Source organism: Tachypleus tridentatus, chromosome 8, assembly GCF_004210375.1.
Source record: "Tachypleus tridentatus isolate NWPU-2018 chromosome 8, ASM421037v1, whole genome shotgun sequence".
NCBI classification, from domain to species: Eukaryota; Metazoa; Arthropoda; class Merostomata; order Xiphosura; family Limulidae; genus Tachypleus; species Tachypleus tridentatus.
This window is the reverse complement of record NC_134832.1, coordinates 129,351,783-129,369,358: the sequence shown is the minus strand read 5'-3', so window position 1 is coordinate 129,369,358 and position 17,576 is coordinate 129,351,783. Positions and strand designations below refer to the sequence as shown.

Sequence of the window (17,576 nt, the reverse complement as noted above, 5' to 3'; positions counted from 1 at the left end):
GTTCTTATTAATATAATGTTATTAAGCTCTTTAAGTGAATGAACCCTGATGGAAGGATATGATTTTGGCTTGTTTGTGTTGTAAATAATGAAAAAGATTTTAAGAAAGCTTAAGAACGTAGAGATTTTGAGAACTTTATTTAATTTAATTTAACGTCAACTTTAATTTTCTTGTCATTGTAATGTGTACTTTGATGAACTTGTTTTAACATTCTTTAGTTTAACATGACATTATATTTTCACTTTAGTCTTGTTTTTAGGAAACATTTTGTTAGAATAGCAAAGTGATTTTCACATATTGTAGACACTGATTTCCGAGATACTCCGAATTTGTTTTGCATTTGAATTACCTGTTTTGGTTTTGGGTTGATTTGTCAAAAGTGTTTTTATTTTTCTTTACTCTCACTTATGATTTGATTTAATTTTTAGCTTGCAAGGGGGAGCACTTAAACTATTAAAGACTTTTCAGATCTCTCACTGGTTCTAGATATTCACTAAACACAGTTACTGTTTCGTAGTGTTTTATTTATAAGTGTATTTTTTTATTCGTGCTAAATTACGATTTTTGAATCTATATTTTTGTGTCGCTTTCTGTGCGATGCCTGTTGGAGTTCAGGGAAACACACACTGTGATTGATTATCATCTAAGTTTTACCTACATATATTCATAAAATATGGAAAACACAATCGTCGTTGTTGCTTAACAATTAACATCAAAGAGACATAGATCTGTAGAACTCAACATCTTCATGAAGACAGAAGTATGTGTCATGCGTCCCATAGCAACGTACTGAATGCACTGAAACTCATGCGCTGTATTGCCGCTCCCTGTATAATGCCTTTCTATCTTGAGCTTTGACGAAGATTAGACAACCTCGTTGATTTCCTAAACCACGTTGACAACCCTAAAGCGTCTTGTAGAGGGGGACAATGATCACAGAGCCACTGAATCAAAGGGCCTGAGCATCCTCCTAGATCAGCAATTCGTAACCAGTCTAGAAGCCATAGAAAAACTACTGCTGATGACAAAACAACTATCAGACCACCTCCAGTCACCTGACCTGCAGCTGGCCTCTGCAGAGGACCTAGTACAATCTGTCATCTCTGGTCTCTCAGAAATGAGAACTGAAGCAGCATGGAAAGACTTGGAAGAGTCTGCTGAGGATATATGTAAGAAAGTGGAAATACGCACTGAGATGGTGCGTCAAGGTAAAGAGCGATCTGCCCCAGACATCTGGACGAATTCATAATCATATCTAGTACTGGCCAAAGAGATGAACCAACACCAGATGCCAGGAGACACACCTTCTATGCCATCATAGACAGGATGCTCAACGAGCTGAATAGAAGATTCTCTTCTGATGCCTGCAGTGTTCTGATGGGTGCAACTGCATTGAACCCCAAACACTCCACATTTCTGCAAAAGCAAGCACTCTTAGGAGGAATGGCAGCAAACTATGGTGTGGCAGAGGATGACCTCGCAGTGGAGAACCACCAGTTGAACTGGCTAATTGCCAGGAAGAAAGACAAAGGGCAGGAAATATCCACACCATTGGAGCTTGCAACCATGTTAGAGCCATACAAGGATGCCTTCATGGATCTCCACAACTTGTAAGCATCGCTGTGACCCTGCCTGTCACTTCAGCTGTCTGTGAGAGAAGTTTCTCATGTCTGAAGCTTCTCAAGACATACTTGCACAACAGGACTGGTAACAACTGCACCAGCAACCTTGCTGTCATATCAGTAGACTCCAGGAGGGCAAAACAACTTGATAATGATATTGTTATAGGCACATTTGCTGCCAATCACCAGAACAGGCGCATTGGTTTGAAGTAATATTGATTATAAACACAACATGATGAAAGATAGTTAGCCTGATAGTAACCTTACTTTTCCTCACAGTGCATTAACTTCACATGGGATAATTCGTTTCTGCTATGTAAACTATGTCTTTATGTTATATTTCTTTTGATTTGTAACTTTACTCTTAATGGTATATTAAATATTCAATCTAAGCTAATCTTGATTTTCTTTATTATTATGTATTACCTTGGGTGGAATTTAGGTGAGCTTTCTCTTTTACATATACGCATATTTTCATAAACAGATTATTTCTAATTTGTAATAATGAATTATTAATCAGAGTATGAGTTTCCAATGAAAACTGCGTTGAAAACGCAGTTCAAAATAGCACACCTTTCTGAAATGTACCTTGGTATTCACATTATTATAATTTACCATCTATACTTCATATTGAGCCCCTCCAACGAAAATATCCTGGCGCCGCCACTGGAAGTTTCAATTAACGAACACTTGGGGCCCGGCATGGCCTAGCGCGTTAAGGCGTGCGCTTCGTAATCTGAGGGTCGCGGGTTCGCGCCCGAGTCGCGCCAAACATGCTCGCCCTCCCAGCCGTGGGGGCGTTATAATGTGACGGTCAATCCCACTATTCGTTGGTAAAAGAGTAGCCCAAGAGTTGGCGGTGGGTGGTGATGACTAGCTGCCTTCCCTCTAGTCTTACACTGCTAAATTAGGGACGGCTAACACAGATAGCCCTCGTGTAGCTTTGTGCGAAATTCCAAAAACAACAACAACAACAGTAACGAACACTAACTAACTTTCCTGAGCCGGGAAACACCGCATTTTAAAATAATCATGTAACGAAATCATTTAAAATGGTGCTGTTTTGTCAACAAGGTAAAAAACAAAGAAGCAACAATGAGTTTAATACTTACACTTACTGTGTACCTGTCTGAGCATGTTTTTATTAGTTTCGTTTCACAATTGAAGGTTAAAATAGTTGGCTGTATGTATGACAAAAGATTTATGAATGTCGAAAGGAGATGATGTAATGAAAGTAGAAAAATAGAGCAGAAGAAAGAATGACACTGTGAAAATGTCAGGTCCAGCCTAGATGGAGGGGAAATCTATGGTAACAATGCAACATGAATAACATAAAAATAACATAAATGAATAATCTAGGGTCAATCGAATCACAAATAGCAGATTAAAAGCAGCTAAAACAAATAACATATTTTTATATTTTAATTGTAGCTACAAAATGGCTTCTTATCTAAGAAATGAAACGTAAAAAAAGACGTAATAAGGACTCTTGTTTAGTTGACAGCATGATCTGTGAATGAAAATAAAAATTCGTATGTGAGTGGCAAGAATTTCACCAAATCTACGATGGCTCTTCTTCTCTGGAGTTTAATTGTCAATTTGTTGTCGTTTGCTTCTCAGGAAGTTTCAACAGATCAACTGCTGGAGCTGAGCTGTTTCGATGTTAGTCCGATTATTGTCATCTCCAAGCCTCAAAATATCCCTGGCGTAAGTTAGCTTGTTGTAGGTGAAACTTGTAGGACTTGAGTAAGAATTGGGTTACTGTGCTTTGTCAGGACATATTGAGGTTTATTTAAATTGCTAACAAATGAGAAGATTGTGAGTATTTATAAAATGTAAAAATCGCCACTGTTAAAAAAATCTAACTTATCGATCATCAAGAATAAAAAGTAAAGGGAAGTCAGCTCGTCAACACCACTTATCACCAACTCTTACTAGACTGAGCCTCTTGTGGCTCAGTTGTAAGTATGAGAGCTCATAATGTTAAAATTCATGGTTTGATACCTACGGTGGGCTGAATACAGATGCTCTATTGAGCAGCTTTGTGCTTAACAACAAAATACATTAACTGTCAGACTTAACAATGTGGTCTTGATCGTTAATCTAGTGACCCACCCAAGGCCCCAAAGTGCAGAACACATTTTTTGTTTTGTTTGTTGACGTCAACGGGAAACAAAACAGAGAGCTCGGTTATTGTTTAGGCACGAAGATTCACAGTGTGTTATCTGCGCTCTGTTCACCGCGGGGAATCTAATACGACAGTTTCGCGTTGTAAATCTGCGAAGTTATCGCTGACTTATCGGGGGATTCACAGCCAGACAGGCTAATCACTTGACCGCACTCGACCAGTCAAGTGATTACACGGATTTTTAAAGCTTTTGAGAACTCTAATTCAAGTTCAGTGAATTATAACAAATCGAACAGTAGCACCCATTTTATTCAAGGGGATATTACTTTGCTCAAATTAATTAAAATTGTTGTAAAATTGGAAAACAAGGTAATTAACTCACTTTTAAATATTAATCATTATTAAGCGTTCGTATCCGAATTAATAAAAAAACGTTCCTGTATTGGATGTTACAATATTCAGTGTTGTATTAGATGGACTTTTAGGTTTTTTGTTGTTGTACCTCCTTCCGGTAGCTCAGCGGCAAGTCTGAAAGTTTACTGCCCCCCACTAGTACAGCGGTATGTCTACGGATTTACAACGCTAAAATCAGGGGTTCGATTCCCCTTGGTGAGCTCAGCAGATAGTCCGATGTGGCTTTGCTAGAAGAAAAACACACACACACACACTAAAGGTTTACTATGCCAAAAAAAAATTAGACACTACTAGTGAGCACAGCATAGACATTGTGTACTTTTGGATTGACAACAATAAAAACATATTTTTTGTAACATTTGTACTTAAAAACGTTAGGCTTAGTTTTGGTTTTCGAATCTAAAAGTAATTAAATTACTTTTACAAGCAAGCTTTACTTACGGTCCTGGCATGGTCAGGTGAGTTAAGGCACTTGAATCCCCGTCGCACCAAACATGCTCATCTTTTCAGCCGTAGGGGCGTTAAAATGTAACAGTCAATCCCACTATTCGTTGGTAAAAGAGTAGCCCAAGAGTTGGCGGTGGGTGGTGATGACTAGCTGCCTTTCCTCTAGTCTTACACTGCAAAATTAGGGACGCCTAGCGCAGATAGCCCTCCTGTAGCTTTGCGTGAAGTTCAAAGACAAACAAACAAACAAAGCAGCTTTCAAACTCCACTACGATTGCTCAGTTGTAAGGTCGATAGCTTGTAAAACTCAACATAGAGTTTCAATAACTGCAGTTGGTAGAACACAGAGAGTTCTTTATGTAGCTTTGAACATATCAACAACAAAAGAGAAAAAATGCTATGAGCTGATATATCTGAGTAACTAACTTGTAAATATATTTTGTGATCTTAAACTAAAGATGTGCTTTGTGATTTAAAACACGAGATCTGTACAAAATTAGAGACCGGTTTCTTTTTGTTTGTCCCTGAGCTGAAATGAGCAGTCTGTTTTTTGTATAATATTCAGCGCTACGAACTTGTTTTCTCGATTTTTATAGTACTTGAAGTTGTCATTAAACAAATAAAAGATCTTGATAGTATCAACTTTTGTATTTCTTTTATATATATAGTTGCATATACTTAGTTCACGAACCAAAATGGTTCAGAAAGTGTGTCATAAAAAAGTCGCACCATTTCGATCAACGTGGCCTGACGTCATACTGACATGCGCATAGTATTTACATCCTCGACGTTTGCAAGAAAAGAAAAGTTTTTCGAGATATTTACGGATGACACTTGTGTTGTTTTGACGTGTGTTTAAAGCTTTTGCGTTACTACTGATTGTAATTTAACTGTTAAAAAACAGCTGTATCATAAGGAATTGTCTGAAATAGTCAATAAAACTATGAAGAGACGCAATGCTGATTGCGGCAAAATTAGGCGCCCGATGAAAAGGACAAAAATTGCGGAAAGCATTTACGGAAGGTATATGCACAAACCATTATTAATTACTCGTAATTCATTGTGAAGCTAGGCCTAACAGTACAATGACATACACATATTTACGAAGTAGTCCAGTATGATTTTGTAAAGTTAGGTATGTTATAGACTTATGTCGACTTACAGAAATGAATAGAAAAGTAAATAGTTTTGATCTTGATTTAAGGATTAACTACTGAAAAGTTGACAGCTTTGAAGTATTAAGATTCAGCTTCTCAATCAGTAACGTTAAGACTTGAGCTTAACAATAACAGCGTGACTTTTAACATTAATTGAAGCGAAATTTGGTAATGACAAAGCACGTGACTTGTGTATTATAGTATATCACAGTTATTATAAATGTTAAGAAAGTTACTTTATGATAGCATGAGTTGTTTGTTGTCTGTTTTGTATGGAAAGTAACAGTTGTTTCTGACCTATTGTGCTACCTACCTTAACTGACTCAATTTGTCATTCAGAAGATCGCTTTTTATTTCCATTCATGTTTCTTTGATCACCTTTTTACGCAAACTTTGAATCGTTTAGGGATTTAGAAGAGGTTATTTACACCTTGTGATAAATCTTTAAATTTTTTTTCTCAAAACATTAGAAAGTTGGCTGTTAAAGAATTGATCTTTCTTGTTTATTATGAAGTGCCCTATCACGTTATTAGTAAATTCTGGATGCATTTTGTTTATTTTGACGTTTTGTGATATCTTTGGCATCTTGTTTGAAGTGCAGTTAAGAGAAAATTCTGCAAGTGGGTATATGGATGAATCCCATTATGTTTCTATACATGTTTCACACTGCATTGCTGTCTATTTAGCTTTTATATTCATTCTGGCTCATTTGATGATTTCCCAAACCAGGTAGTATTTCTAAAAGTGTGCTTACACTCCTTTCATAGTTTCTCTGCTGTAACATGAAACTGTTTTATCAATTTATAGTTTACTTCTGTAGTTTATATGTTTTCTTATTTTGAGCACTAGCAGTGTAAAACTTGAAGATGGAAGCTTACAGAAGTTTAGATTTCTACAGTTACTTTGTTTCTGGATGGGTACAAGGACTGCTGGTAAACAAATTATGAGAAAATAGGAGAATTCTTTGGAGACTTAATATGCTACATTTTGTTCTTTATATAACTAAAGTTTAAATTGAACAATTTGTATGTCACATAAAACTAGTTTAACATTTATTACATTCTTTCATGCTCTGATATGAAAGGTTTTGGTTGATGAATCAGTTCTTTCAGTTAATTAGTACCAAATAATTTTAAAATGTTACCTCAGCATTATACAGTGCTGCTACTTTGTTAAATCAAAACAACTCATATTTTACTTTGATGATCATATGATAGAATACAGATTATATTTGTATTTTTTTTATTAACATATGTATGTGATACTGGTAACATAATTTAAATTTTCTAGTTCAGTGATATTACATTTATGTAGATAAACTGAGTTGATAAAATATGAATTCTTGCAAGTTGTCTGTAATAACTGATATTTTAATGAAAAATAGCTAAAGAACACCACTCCTTCTTATACTTTTTCCATAATCTATCTGTTGTACAAGGAGATAAATGTGTCCTAAAGCCCAGAGATTCATGAAAGTTGCATCTAGCAATATGGCTGGAATATCTTCATTTGGAATAACATTCATGTGCATTTAATTCTTCAGTTGCTTGAGGTATATCAAAGAACCAACTTTTTTTACACATGAATTTTGTCCCTTTTCCTTTTGATTAGGTTATGTACTGTTGTCTGTGGCACATTGGTGGATGCACACTTTGCTTCTCATAGCTGGGATACAACTTCTGGATGGTGTATGTTGATGTATATTCTTTTGTTTTCCAGTTGTGTTGAGTGTGACTGATATAACAGATCTGAAAATATTTTTATGATCTGAGTATATGAGTATTTGCATCAGAAATATTATTTCACACATTTTTTAAAAAATTATCAGTTTGACATCACACTACCTGCAAAATAACCTTACAATGTCAAAATGTTTTAATATGTTTCAGTACACCATGACTATATATGCTGTGGATTTTAAATGTCATGTTGATTTACTGTGCTCACATTTTTTAAATATAACATGCTCAACCTTCTTTATATGATTGTGTTTTTAAGAGTCTGGTTTTTCTTGTAAAAAAAACTAAATTTTGGGATGTGAGAAAGTAGATAATAAAGATTTTTTTTTTAAGTTCTGCCATATAAGCCAGCTCAGCATTTTGATTCAAATAAAAAAAAAAAAAAAGGGTCATTCCATAAAAGTGTGGGCTGTCTTAATTAGACAGAAAATAAGATGTTTGATACTATATTTAAGGTTTAATTTGCAGGATGAGACCAATGACCTTAAAAGCCAACATGTAGAAATTAACTTGTAAAGTAAAATGATGTAACAGTGAAACTTTCTTGAAATGTTCTAGATATTGTAGTGGATGTGATGGTATACACCCTTGTGCAAATTAATTGAAACAAGACAGGAAAAGTACGATTTTTTCAATTTTTTGCATTTTATTTCTGAGAATCCAAAAATTATTCACAAATTAATACATGATATGACTGCCTTTATTTTCCAGAAGATCATTAATCCGCTTTGGCTTCGAGTCCACGAGTTGACTGCAATCTTTAATAATTTTTGGATCGCGGTAGCACACCTCAATTATGGCCTCAATTAGCTTATCTTTCGTAGTACAGTCTTTTCCCTGAATTCTTTCTTTACAAATCACCTAAAGATTTTCAATAGGATTTAAGCCTGGAGAGTTTCCAGGCCAGTCCAGCACCTTTATTTGCATTGTAGTCATAAAATTCTTCATAAGTTTCGATGTGTAGCACAGAGCCAGATCTTGCTGAAAAATGCCAGATCCATCTGGAAATCTTTTTCAATTCTGGAACGACTCTTCTCTGCAAAACTTTGATGTACTGTTGTCCTCGCATCATACCTTCTACGATATGTAAGCCTTCGACACCATAGTAACAGAAAAAGCCCCAAAACATCTTGAAGGGACGTTTTACAAACTGATTTATGTGAGATTCTCGAAGTTTCTCACCTGGAAATCTGCAAACATGCAGATTTCTTTGACCCTGTACGAAGAAATGAGTCTTGTCACTGAATAACACCTTTCTCCATTGTTCTTGTGTCCATTTCTTGTATTTCAGACCCCATTGATACTGTTTGTTTTTCATTGAGTTGGTAAGAAGTTGTTTTTTGACTGGTCTCCTTGCCCTTCTAACGCAATTTCAAAATTTTGTCATATGCCCCAAAAATAGATCGACTGTACTGCAAAACACAGCTAATGACTCCGTCTGTGTGAAAAAAATGACTATTAAAGGAAATCAGTGGGTCCAGCAAGCCTACACTGGCTGCCATGCTGAAAATATTGTAAAATGACTATTTGTTTCAATTAATTTGCACAAGGGTGTAAATATAACGATTAATTTAGGGTGTGGGTTCAGGTCAGATGGAGTTATTCAAAGATATCCCAATCAGTTTGACATACCAGCTGAATCAGAGATTATTGTATTACAGCAAAATATAAAAAAAAACAGACACAATATTGTTACATTTAAAATGAGAATTGGAATAATATATAAGAAACCTTTGGTTTCAATGTTGTGAAACTAATGGTATAGTGAAGCTCAAAGGTGCAGTGTTGAAGCACATGCATGATGCATTGTAAGATAATTTTCGAAGTAATTCTTACATTTAAAATGCCATTTATGCAATAAAGAGTAAATATGAAAAGGATGGTATAATGCTCAGTATGGTATCACCAAAATATAATCCATATAGATTTCATTATGCCATATTTTCATTAACATTTAGCTATTTTTTTATGTTTTAGAAGCTTTGCCAAATTTCATTCATAACCCTAAATTGTTGGTTTTTTTTTATAACCCTGTTATTGAGCATCGTAGGCTAAGTACTAAAAGATGCTGGGCTGGCTTGTAAAAAATATTAGTATGTAATGATGTGTATCACTAGCTACTTTTTGAATTTATAAATGTAGCTTAAGTATATGTACAGGTAAAAACAAAATGTTTAACTAATAATATCATTTATGAGTGGTTAGTTTCAAAAGATATGACCTGCAAGTGTAGTTTTATCAATTTTGTATTACGTTAATTTCTTTTGTGTGGCTGTTCTTAGGAGAGATATTTAATGCTTTTGCAATGGGCTTGGTAAAATATACACAAGTTCATCTACACATTTGTACACATTAAGTATTTGCACTATAAATAACTTTTGATACAGAGTGTATATTTTCACATATACTGTAGTAAGAGTACATAAGGGACCATTTCAAAAAATGTTTGATTCAGCACATAAGCCATATCTCAGCAACACAAAAATATATATATACGAGGTTCGTATTTTATATTATAGCTTGTCAATATTAGGTACTTGAGTTGCCTAATTTGTACAAAACTGTAGACTTTGTATTTTGACATCATAAACATTTTAATTTTAAACAGTGTTGCATTCAATGTATCATGTAACCAGTCTGTCTATAGATGTCTTTGTAATATTTACTGTTAAATTAAGAAATTAATTCATATATGATATTGAAGTTTGAATTATAATCTAAAACTCGATTCCAGATTTATTGACATCAATTCATAAAATAGTAGTTCAATAAAATTTTGAATGCAAGTCAACAAACATGATGACAAGGCCTTTGACCCATGACCCATTGTAAAAGGATTAAATGTTTTTTTGAAATATTCTGAGGGATGTTTCTAGTTGTGATACTATTTATTTAGGTGTTTTCAAATATTGAAATTTAAATTAACCACTACATGTATAACAATTGCTGCATATCTTAATGAAGAGTAGTTGTGTTTGATAAGTGAAGTCCAATTTATATATATGCTATATTTGTTTTACAGCAGCACATTCTTGTACCTCAAGTTTATGCTGATATGGGCTTTTGTTCTTATGGCTGACTTCATTTTGGAGTTCAGGTTTGAGTATCTGTGGCCTTTCTGGCTACTGTTACGTAGCGTATATGACTCCTACAAATATCAGGGTCTGGTAAGCTTTAGTATATATTTATGCTTCTTTAAAATTACTTGTGTAAAATGCTCTCAAATGATGTTTAACCATTGTAAATGTTTACAATTTCTATACAACTTTAGTTGAATTTTCACTTTTTTATTTGCATCTTTGAAGCAGTTGTGAATAAATTGTAAACATATCTATAATAGTTGTATTTCTTATTATTGTTTTTTGTAGTTTGATATTTTGTGGTTTGTAGATGACATGGTTTTGATCTACAAAATTTTGTACTCCTTAAACTTGTTTGTAGATTGCCCTGTGTATTTGATACATAGCTGTAATCCATAGTTTTCTTTCACTTTTTTTTTAAAGCAAAATTAGGAACATTTAAAAAATTTTTTTGCTAGAATTAACAAAATGTTTTGGAGAAAATATCCTGATTTTTTACTCAGATACAGCTGCAGGACTATAGTAAGACTTATTGTAATACAGTTGAATGTTATGTATTTGGTTTAGTAGTTAATTCAAATTTCCTCAAATAGTGGAGGCTTATATCTGTTGTGTAATATATTTATTGAAGTGATATAATATGATTCTCATCCTTTATTATATAATTTAAGGGACCTGTGTTCTCTGAGTTTAAGGGGAAACTGAGATCCTTGAGACATATTTTTCATATTAAAAAGTATTATACTGAATAAACAATTATACTTAGTTGATGGAATAGTATAATGTTGGCACTGATTTGATAGTTATCTCCACATTAAACAAGCTATTGTTACAATTCTACAAAATATTTTAAGCTTACAAGTTGAAATCATAAGTAATCCAGATGGATGTGGCACGTTAGGTATATGTGAACTAGCTGTTTTTCTCAAACCTGGAACATTGTGTGGACAAATAACTAACAAATTGATATTAGCATGATAAGTTAGAGTAATTTCAATGTTTTATTGGTTTATATTAGTATAGTAATTTTGTATTTTGACGTGTCGGTAATGTAAATTCTATTACAAATACTCTTATCCTTCATTTACATTTTTTTTATGCTTACACTTATGATAATGACTAATAAACAACATAATCATGTAACTGACCACATTCATTTGCCGTTATCTCAGTTGCTAGCTATAGAAACTAGACTAACTGATATGATAGACAAATTGTTAGCTTTGTGTTTACCATGTATAAATCCAGGCTAGTGGCCTTTTGATTGGTCATGTTTATTACTTAACCTTTTGGTGAAGCCATTGTTGTGTGGTGTACACATAATATATTAATTTTCTTCTAACAATGTAAAATGAGCATATGGAACCAGTAACACTATATTTACATATATATTTTATGTTGTATTGTCATTCCAGTCATGCCTAGCTAACATAACATAACATGCAATGACATGATACATGTGCACTCATGCCACATATCCAGTGATGTAAAACTGACCTTTAGTCTTCCCTGTCTTGGCTGTGTTGTAATGGACTAGTATTTTTTAATATATCAAGTCACATTTCTGTTATTATTATTTAGATTATTACTATTTAGAAATAAGTTATTAAACTTGTTTTTCTTAAAATATAAAACAGTAAATCAAGAAGTAAACACATCTTTTCTTGTTATGACCTTTGTACTGGCTTGCTACTGGACATAGCTTGCTAAGCTTTTTAAAATTTTTGCACATTGAGGATATCAAACAATTTTTTTTTAGGTTTCATATCCACAGTTGAATAATCAGAAGTTCATAACTAACTACACTGATACCATTGATTTCTACCCTAATTTATTAAGCTTAGTAACTAAGATGGATTTAGATTTTAAGAAATATGAAACTTTGCGCAGACTAAAAACACAACATACCTTCTTGAAAACTTTGAATGAAAGAACATGGTAGCCTCTTCAAAGATTAAAAAAGGCTGAGATAATCATTCTGGGGACATTCTAAGCTGTTGATTGATTGTACTGTAGTAAGAGTATATGAGGGACTGTTTCAAAAAAATGGAAAGATGTGAACAGGTCCACTGTGCTCAGTTTAGTACATAAGCTATACCACAGCATAATTAAAGGGTACGAGGTTCTTATTTTATATTCTAGCTTGTCAATATTAGTTACATTAGTTGCCTGATATGTACCAAACTTGGTATTTTGACAAAACAAACATTTAATTTTAAACAGTGCTGTATTCAACATTCCATATAACTCACTAAAATCTATGTTTAGATGTGTTTTTAATATTTACTGTTAAATTAAGAAATTAACTGGTATATAATGTTGAAGTTTGGATGATAATTTACAATTCCAAATGTACTGACGTAAATTAATAAAATAGTAGTTCAATAACAAGTCAACATGTGCAATGACTTGGCTGTTGACCTGTGATCTGGAGCAAAGTGGTTAAATAATCAGCAATTAATAACTTATTTCTTAAATGTATTATTTATAGGTTTTGAGAGTGAGAAAACATTTTAAAATTAAAATTATTTTGAAGGGGTAACCACTTTAAATTACATGTAGTTGCTAGCTTTGCATGATTTGTTATGGAGTTTTAATAATGTGCATGTGGATTTACACTGGCACATCTTTGTTTTATACATTGTAGGAAGCACTACTGCTTTTTAGAATGCCTGCTCAATGTATAGCAAAATTGGTTTATTTTAGGGATTGGAGTGAAGGTTATTTATGTCAGTGGTTTAGGAGGAGGTGTCCGAGTTGAAAAGCCTGAACTATAGTACCTTTGCTTTATGCAGCCAATAAAAAAATTAAAATCCACATATCAATTAAATCAGGAGAGAAGCTGAACTGAAAGATATGTTTGATCATAGGCAGGGCTGTGTATCATGATCAGACCCTAATTGTTCAATTTGCACTGTTTTGGAAGAATGTATAGGCTTGTGAATAATGTAATATACATAGTGATTCAACAGTATAAGTGTAAGCTGCATGAAAGTGCTAGCAGCCATAATTAGTTTTTTTTTTTTAGTAAAAGAGCTACTATTTTAAAATGTTTGATTTGAATTGTGATATACAAACTTAATTTTTTTTTAAATGTTTGTATCCATAAGTGTATTGTGTGTATATTTTAATACACATTCATATTCTGTTGCTTTGCAGATATAAGTTGTAACTAAAATTTAATTTGGTTTTTAGGAGTTTTTTGAATATATTTTACATGTATTAAAATTCTATAATGTTTTAAGGAGTTATGAATACTCAACAAATTTATTTTACATTGATTTTTATTGCTTATTGAACAGTCTTCATAAATAGCTATTGATTATATTTAACAATACAGTTTACATTGAGTTTATTCAATTGATGAACTACTTACTGCATTGTACTTTCAATAAACATTTGTAGGCTCTTTCACATTGTAACTCCTGTCATGGCCAGATTTTATTTACTTCAAATGACTTAGATTTTGGGTTAAATTTAAAGTTGTAATGAAGTTGGTTGGATTCACTCAAGTGATCTAGTTGGTATTCATTTGGCTTTAAGTGCTTGGTAAGGAGCTATAATTTTGGTTTATTGTTAGGTTATTTATCTCTGTGGTATATGAGTTATAAGCATAAAAGAAATATACAATCAGTAGTCTGAGTTTTGAATGGCTTAGAAATTAGGTATTATTAACATTGTTTCTGTCCAGTATTGTATGGTGTATACATTTGTTATGTACTAAGCGCATGTTACGTAAAAAAATACTGTGTTTGTAAATTTCTGTTTTTACATTTAGCAGTTTTTCATGGTATCAAAAAAGACATTTTAATGATTTTAAAAAAATCAAAATCTTAACATAAAAGCACAGAGTAAGTCATAGTTTTTGAGATTAACATATTAGGGTAAATAGGCATAAGATATGGTTGAGCAGGTTTTTGGTTTGTCAGTTAAAGAATTAGACAGAATGATCAGCCATAAGTTGGTTCTAAACCTGTGATTTAGTATCTAATCTGTGTTTGTGAATAGTATGCTATCCATAGTGCATTGTATATGTGTAATTTTGTAAAATTATTTAATATGCATTACTTTGTCTATATACATATATTTAATTATTAAGACTTCCTAATCAGTAAGTGTTTTCCTGTTACTTCTATCTGCATCAAACATCAAAAGCTCTTTTTCAATTTTGATTTCATTCGTGCAGTGGCTACAGGTTATATGTACATATGGTTGGTGTAAGACTAACTTGCATCTGCAATCTCTTATTTTTGTTACCTTTTAGTGATATGTGTATATAATTAAATGAGCTGTGTGTCATAAACCCATTCATGTATTCTTACTGGTTCATGTGGAAATCAAAATATTTCTATTGGCTAATTGCACAAGAATACTTTTATATTTATATGAATGCAGAAGTGAATGACGTTTTATGTACATTGTGTTATATGATGTAAAACTATGACTTTTATAATATTAACTCTGAAGACACTTTCTTCAATAAATAAAATATGTCAGGGAACACTTTAAGCTAATTCTTTACCTTTCTGTGGATTGTAATTAATGAAATACCATTACATCTCAATACAAATCTCATCAGGTGTCTGTTAGGCCTATAGGCCTAAAATTGAAATAAGCCTCATATGTGAAGCTTAAGTTTATCCACTAGGGGAATAAAATACTATGCCTTTTCTGTTTTTGGTGGTAGGAGGACTTTATGCTTTGCTAATAATACTTTAGGGGAGAATACAAAAAAAAGTTTATCATTATGGAAGGAAAAAGAAAGATAAGTGAAATAGTGACAAAGGAACAGTTGATACTCCAATGTTAAACATTAATTATTTTATTACTACTATACATTTTCAACTGCCTTAGTAATGCTGCCCAAAAAATCAACAATTAGGCCTAAAGTTTGAATACATTTTATACTTGAAACATGGCTTTACCTACTAGTATTGTATTAGTATTGTGAGTTAAAATTGTACTTGCATTAATTACCTTTTATAATATTTCTGAATTTTTTCTGTACTATTTGGTTGTTTTTTCTTGTAATTTTGCCACATATATTTCTAGAAGTTTCTGAGGAATATTTATCTGTTCCAGTTTAACTATATTGCACACTTTCTTACTGCCTAAGTGTTGTAAAGGCTTTTTATCAGTCACTTTTCTTGGTGAAACAGATTTAAAAATTCATTTTAATGCACTAGCCTCAGGGTAAGAGAAAATGGAATTTTACTAACCTCAATTTTTTTCAAATCATAATTATGAGATTGTTTACATATTTCAAATATGTAAACGTATATTATACGTACACATGTGTATATGAAGGAGTTCTTTCACAGTTTTACAAAAATAAAAATAATATGGCATGCTACAGCATAAATGATGCAAACATATGGGTAGGTTAAAACAGTCTTAATCTTTTTATAGACTGGCATTCCTGTAGTACTAAAGTTAATATGGCTTAATGCAAAATATGAGCAGGTTATATATTCTATAGATATGATGAAATCAAAATGAAAAATGACTGTCTGACATGAAGATTGCCCGTAATACACACAAAAAGGCTACGGAGTACTGAGTGGGTGGTCCAAGTTATTTTGTTTCACCCAAATACAGTTGTTTTATCTTGTGTCAATAAGACTTTGCATTAAACAATACTTTTCTAACCTCAACAAGAAAGTAATTACATAGATTAGAAGTTTTAGAAGTAAATATCTATATTACTGAACATTTTAATATAAAAAACTATAATTGTGTACAAGTTTGTATGCTGAACTTAAGATAGATAAACTTGTAATCAACAAACTAGAAAAATATTAACAAAACATTTAATGATTTGAAAGGAAATATAATAACATGCAGCATTTTTGCAAATTTTAATAATTAAACAGATATATATATATATTAAACACATGCACACATTTCATCCAAGCAGAATCACAATAGCTCTGGGCTTGTACATATGTATGGGTTTTGTAATAGACTAACTCTAAATTAATACTTTGCAGGTGTTGAGGTAGTGGATGTTTTAAATTTGTGTTAATATTCGGTTGCTTCCAGGCTATTGTGTTCAGTATTATCCTGCTTAGGAGATTCACTTTCCTGAAATTTTACTGGATTTTTCTTATGTTTATATTCATTTTTATAATAGTTCATTCATTCTCACAAGTTCATTTTTTCACATTAGGGTTTGTTTACTTGAATTTGATTTGATCCCAAGTCTGCCTCATAATGATTCAATTGTGTAAAACTTACCAGTGTTTCTCTCTTGTTTCTTTTGAAGAACATATCTGTTATGTAACACAAGTGTGAAGTACAGTTTAGGGATGCTCCTTGACATTTACCCAAAAAGTCATAGATTTGTTGCTGAATGTATTTTAAATTAATTTTTGTGTAAGTAATATGCTATTAAAAGTTAAATGCTAACTTCTCATTAATACTGTGGTTTAGTAGTCATGTTATTATATTGTAGCATTTTAGCTGAAATTAGGACTGTTTTCATCCATTTCCTGTATACCCTGGTATATTTTTTTGAAAGACAGTTTTGGAGTCAATTGTTGGAATCATCTCGGATTTATCTCTTTTTGCTTCTCATGCAGCTTCATCTGCCTGCTATTTTTACAAAATATTTAAAATTAGAATCTTTGTAGTTATACTGCAGAGTTTCATATTCTTGTTTTATGTTCCCATTCTTTACTCTCTGTACAAAAGTGTAATGACTAGTCCCATGCACTTTCCAGACTAGTTTTTTATAATTCTAAGGATTTAATCAATATTTTCTTGGCTATAATGAGGTTTTTCAGATAATTGGCTATCGTTTCAATGTTTTTTTTTTTATTAGTAAATTCTGGATTCAATCAAGAAAGTTGTGAATAGCTATATTTTCTATGATTTTACTTTCTCAGAAGTTATGAATTTTTATCTATTAGTAACTGAATGAACTGTTCCAAGGCTGCATTCAGTGTTTTTGGTTTGTTTCTTTCACATGTCGTCTATGTGTTGGGGGC

At 32.5% G+C, this 17,576-nt stretch overlaps 1 protein-coding gene across 6 annotated transcripts in view; it reads left to right on the top strand.

Annotated features, from left to right (window-relative positions):
* The first annotated feature begins 5,368 nt into the window (after window positions 1-5,368).
* The window catches only part of LOC143223478 (macoilin-like), a 73,415-nt gene continuing 61,207 nt past the window's right edge, over window positions 5,369-17,576 (top strand). For 3 of the 6 annotated variants that reach the window (XM_076451511.1, XM_076451514.1, XM_076451510.1), the window contains exons 1-2: window positions 5,369-5,634; window positions 10,530-10,674. In XM_076451511.1, coding sequence (XP_076307626.1) covers window positions 5,555-5,634; window positions 10,530-10,674 — 225 coding nt within the window. In that variant the 5' untranslated portion in view covers window positions 5,369-5,554. Of the gene's footprint in view, window positions 5,635-5,661; window positions 5,747-10,529; window positions 10,675-17,576 lie in introns of those variants that run through there. The other 3 variants (XM_076451515.1, XM_076451512.1, XM_076451516.1) reach the window with 2 other exon arrangements.